This window comes from Tupaia chinensis, unplaced genomic scaffold, assembly GCF_000334495.1.
Source record: "Tupaia chinensis unplaced genomic scaffold, TupChi_1.0 Scaffold000612_1, whole genome shotgun sequence".
Classification (NCBI taxonomy): domain Eukaryota; kingdom Metazoa; phylum Chordata; class Mammalia; order Scandentia; family Tupaiidae; genus Tupaia; species Tupaia belangeri.
The window spans coordinates 687,926-692,962 of NW_006160131.1; the positions used below are offsets into that span (position 1 = coordinate 687,926).

Consider the following 5,037-nt stretch of genomic DNA (forward strand, 5'->3'; position numbering starts at 1 on the left):
CCCTCGCGCCGCCACCCGGCGGCCGCCCCGGCCCCCCGCCGCTAGGGCCGCGCAGCGCTGGGCTAAAGCGGACCTCCGGGCCCCGGGGGCGGGGCCGCGGGGCGGGGCTTCCCAACGCGGAGGGGCCGCTGGGACGCAGGGGGGACAGAACGCGGGCGGCCGATCCCAGCGCTGCTCTTTGGAGGCCGCTGCGGAGCAGCGCCCCGGCGGGGCCGAGCAGGTACAGGCGACGGTGCGGGGCATCTTGGGCTGGACCAGGCAGGGACCAGGGGCGTGCCGAGGACCACAGAGAATACTGCGGGTCGCGGCCAGCGCTGCGCTTCCTCCCGCGGGTTCGGGCCCCTGTCTCCGCCCCCGCCTTCCTGCGGCGAAGCCGGCTGTGGCTGGGCGGATTGGCGCCTGCGCCGCTTCCTGAGGCCGGGGCGCCGCCAATGCTTGGGGCCCGGGCGGGGGCCAGGGGGAAACTGAGTCACATCGGGATTGGAGCAGTCTTGGGTAGGAGGAACCACCCCAACTGATTCTAGGGTGGATCCCCGTCCTGACCACGCTTTAGGGTCCCGGCTCCCACCGCTCCTCACAGAGACCGCGCCCCACTCCTACCTCCCCCGCCTCCCTTCAGTGCCCAGGGGTCCCGCCTTGGCTCCTTGCAACCTCGACCGGAATGGCTAGGACCCAATGCGGGCGCCCCTCCCTTCCCTTCCCCTCCCCCCGCGTCCCTAGCCCCCGTGTGCTCCCTCGGCTGGCTCCACACAGTGTCAGCTTACACGCCTTATATAGTCCGAGCAGGCTCCAGCCGCGGCCTGCCTGCCGGGACCTGGGGGCGGGGGAGAGGAGGCGGACCCTGACTCACCCCTTTGCCCCAGGCTCCAGGCTGTGGCTTGCGGGGAGGCTGTGCCAAATTAGGCCCGCGTCCCATTCCTGGATGGAGAGAACCTGGAGCTTGGATGCGGGTTCCCGTGTCCCTCGCAGGTCCTGGGGGAAGAGGGCAGCTCTTGTCTTGCCGAAGCAAGACCTGCCCTCCAGAAGCCTAGCCAAGCTCTACAAGGTACCTCCTTACAGGTCCCTTGGGTGTGCACAGCGTGACAGTGCCTGTGTGGCATCTGTCCAAGGCTAGTGGCCCAAGCCGGGCCTGCCCACCTGCCATGCCGGTCACTCACCTTCTCCTCTCCTCTCAGGAGACAGCACCATGGATTCCTTCAAGGTAGTGCTGGAGGGGCCAGCACCTTGGGGCTTCCGGCTACAAGGGGGCAAGGACTTCAACGTGCCTCTCTCCATCTCTCGGGTGAGGAGTCCCCCCTCAGAGCTTTGGGTGCTGGGGTCTCCATGGGAGGAATCGAAGCAGGAGTGAGCTAGGGCCAGCAGGCTGGGCGGTGTCCAGGTCCTGAGATGTAGCCCCTGCCACAAGGACTCCCAGCGAGGTGGGTTCTCGCCGAGGAGCCCAGGGATGCCCCTAGCACTTCACTGAACCTGATATTGCTCCCCCAAATTCCTGTGCCACCTTGGAGAACAGGTGGGGGGTGAGAGGAAGCCATCCTACAGGGTGAGAGCTTGGAGCCAGGAGCCAGGCCCCAGGCCTGATGGGGCGCCCTGTCTGTAAGTCTTCCTGCCCCTCACTGCCCCCATGGGTTAGCACTTGCATCCTGTTTTTCCAGAAGAGGGAACTTGGGGGAGCAGAGGGGCTTGCTCATGGAGTCCATGCAAAGCAGGGACTCAACCTGAGGCATGGACGTGTCCTGTGATTGGAGTGGGGTCTCTCCCTGCGAGAGGACCCTCATCCTCATCCTTTGCTCCCTCTGCACTGGCCTTTGCCTCTGACAGAGGTGTGGGGCAGCTGTAGGCCTCCATCCCCCTCCTGGGAGTCTGCCCTGGCAGGGGCGGAGCTGGGCTGGCTCCTCCCATGGCAGGGGGATTGCCTTATAAGCCCAAGAATGCGGCCCCACACCAGGGTAGCCACCAGCCCTGGCTGGAGTCTGCAGAGCTGAAGAGGGTGAGCCCCTCCTGGGCCCCTGAATCCCGCCGGGGGTCCCCTCTCCAGTCACCAGGCATGGCTTAGTTGCAGGGTCCAGGGGTGGCACACAGTGCACTCTGCTGCCCCAGAGCTGGCGCCCAGCCTTTGGGCGGCGTCTCAGTGTGGCCCTGGGGTCAGTAGGGGGCGGGGACTTCCTGCCCCACATCCGCCTGCCCAAAGAGGCCCACCCAGACGCCCGCCCGGTGGGCAGGCAGCTATTGGCGGGCTGCCCAGGGCAGGCCCAGCCTGGAGGGGCCAGAGGGCTGTCCAGGCTCTGCCCAGTCCGTGAGGGGCCTCAAGGTGGAGTCTGTCTGGGAGCTGGCGAGGTGGCAGCCATCTCCCAGAGATCCTCCATGGTAGTCCTGGCACCTACCCTGCCAGCGGGATGGCTCAGGGCCCTGCTTCCTCGACCTCACGTGTGCCCTACACAGTCCTTGGGCCTTGGCAGCCCTAGACAGCTCCCCTCCCCCTCTCTGAGAAAGCAGTGGCCCTGTTGCCGCGGGAGCCCTGGCTTTGGTGGCCTGTCTCCGTCTAGGCTGATGGGAGTGGACTTCCCGATATGGCCTGTTGGTGGCACTCTGGGCCTAGTGCCCTTAGCCCCAGCATGTGGGTGGGGCCACCAGCGGAGGCCAGCCCTAGAGTTGGACCTAGGGGTGGGGGTGGACAGAGGGAGGAGTGGTCTTTTCTGAGCCGGGTGGCCCCTCCCTCTCCCCTGACCCCAGAATGGAGGGAGAAGGGAGGGGTGAAGGCTGGCTGCAGGCCCAGGCCTGGGAGATGAGGTAACGTCTGGGAGTGGGGGGCTGGGCCGCTCGGTAGAGCCCTGGGGTGACTCACCCCCACTGCAGAGACGCCAGCCCCCTGGCTTTTCCTCTCTTTGATGCCCCAGGCTTGACCCTGCCCAGGCCTGCACTCTACACTCTGTCCAGCCACCTCCCCCAGGGCCCCTGCTTCTGTCCCTCCCCACCTCCTGCACTTCTACTGCCAGGGAGGTAGTCCCTGCCCCACCCTCTCTCCAGGGGCCAGCTGCTCCCGCCTACCCTAAGACCCCCAGCTCAGGCGGAGCCCACACTCCCCTGCAGTCAGCCCATGTGGGTAGGGAGTGGCTGGACGGGGCTTACCTTCTACTGACTCACCGGGACCTTGAGTAAGTCACTCTCCGGAGGACGTCACTTCCCATGCCCATTACGAGGGGTGGATTGAAGTGGAGCTGAGATGAGGAATCTGCCCCAAACCCAGGCTGAGGAAGGGGCTCCTTCTGGGCAGGCCGAGCATCAGTGGAGGTGCTGCTGTGATGGAGCCTCGGGCTCTGGGTGAGGTCCTGGCCCTGCCTCTTACTAATGGGGACTTGAGGCATGTCACGTCACCTCTGGCTACCCTGTGTGTAAAAGGGTCTGGTTCCCAGCTGCCCCACAGGCTTAGAGGACACAGTGGCAGTATCTGGCGACACTTGGTACTAGGTGCAAACTGCTGTCCCTTTTCCTGCCATAGGGCATGTGCACTTGCAGGAGAGAGACAGGGACAGTGAGAAGTCACGTGACAGTGAGAAGTGGCCACGCTGCAGTCTCCTACCCCCCGTGCTCTCGGGATTTGGGGCACGCGCACATGTGCCCAGTGTGCTTTTCAAGCCACCTGGCCCAGGTCTCGAACCAGGGAGTTGACCTTGTGGGATTCAGTGCCTTAACCTCCACGCGCTACCTGCTGACCCCAAACTGCTGTTAATGTTGCTATTTAGCACGTGAAGGGGCGCCACCCTCTCTGACTCAGCTGTGGTCCCCCATGCAGGCATGAGATAGGGCCTTGACACCCAGCTGTCCGCTATTGTCCCCAAGTCTCCTCCCTCTGCCCTTGTACACTCCCTGGAGGCACTTCCGCCTGCTCTCAACCCAGTCTGCACTGGCCCACCTGGGCCCACCTGAGCCCTGCACGTTTGCCCTCCAGCACTGCCCCACAGTGCAGGCCCCCTTGACAGGGGCTCAGACCCCTGGGCAGCCACACTGCACCTGCTGGGCTGGGCTAGAAGGGCACAGTGGCCTTTGTCAGGGTCTGGGGAATACCCTGTCCCAGGCCTTGAAACTACTTAGCGGCCCCCTACCCTCCAGGCCATGTCCTGCTTCCTTCCCTGACCCGAGGCCTTCACCATAGCCCTCACCCCTAGGCAGCACACCCATCCTTTTACCAGGGCCCGTTTCTGCCTGGAAGTTGTCTGTGGTGGCTCGGAGATGCTGCTGTAGGCCATCCAGCTGACTGTCCCTCGTCCAGAGGACTGGGAATGGTGCAGTGCTGTGGCAACTGAGGGCTCGGGTCACACCCTTTGCCCCAGCCAAGAGCCCTGAGGCCATTCAGGCACCATCTGCTGGGAACCTGGAGGTGGGGCCTATGCCTGACTCGGTTCTGGCAGGTGCCTGCAGTGGCTCAGGACGGGGTGCTGGGAGGGGAAGAGGCCGAGGGGTCAGGGAGGAAGCCGCCGACCCACAGGTCACAGGGCGCATCTCATGTTGGGGCAGCGTGGGCCAGAGGCCAGTGGAGGGCTGCCAGGTGCGGTCAGCGCCGAGTGATCTGTTTTCCCAGAGGGAGGCTGGCACCCGATACCACAGCGGCTTCTGGCCTGTGGGGAGGTGGTAGGGTTAGGGTCTTGGTCAAGGTAGCTCCTCCATCTCCCTCCTTTTGGGATCTTGGGCCCCGCGTGCCCCTGCTCCTGCGGGATGTGTTTCTCACTGCGGGTACAGGACTTGAGCCATGGGGTGGCTGTGGAATGCAGCCTAACCCGGGCCCAGGAGCCTGTTCCTGGTCAGTGTGTGCCATCAGTTTCCTGTGAGTGACTGCAGAGGCCTTGGGCGGGGCTGGGTAGGCGGGCTGGGGGGACTCCTGTTGGCCTCAGCTGGGTCCGCAGAGCCGGCCCCATGGCTTTCGTCTCTGCACAGCTCACACCTGGGGGCAAAGCCGCGCAGGCTGGCGTGGCGGTGGGCGACTGGGTGCTGAGCATCGATGGCGAGAACGCGGCCGGCCTCACGCACATCGAGGCGCAGAAC

At 65.2% G+C, this 5,037-nt stretch overlaps 2 protein-coding genes across 2 annotated transcripts in view; both read left to right on the forward strand.

The window, feature by feature from the left end:
- The window catches only part of DOK3 (docking protein 3), a 17,341-nt gene extending 16,926 nt beyond the window's left edge, over positions 1–415 (forward strand). The window contains exon 6 of the mRNA XM_027775895.1: positions 46–415. Within this exon, the coding sequence (XP_027631696.1) occupies positions 46–415 (370 nt within the window). The remainder of the gene's footprint in view (positions 1–45) is intronic.
- Positions 147–5,037, forward strand: part of PDLIM7 (PDZ and LIM domain 7) — a 15,540-nt gene continuing 10,649 nt past the window's right edge. Inside the window, exons 1-3 of the mRNA XM_027775923.1 lie at positions 147–220; positions 1,176–1,282; positions 4,930–5,037. The exon at positions 4,930–5,037 is cut by the window's right edge and continues 4 nt beyond it. Coding sequence (XP_027631724.1) covers positions 1,187–1,282; positions 4,930–5,037 — 204 coding nt within the window. The 5' untranslated portion in view covers positions 147–220; positions 1,176–1,186. The remainder of the gene's footprint in view (positions 221–1,175; positions 1,283–4,929) is intronic.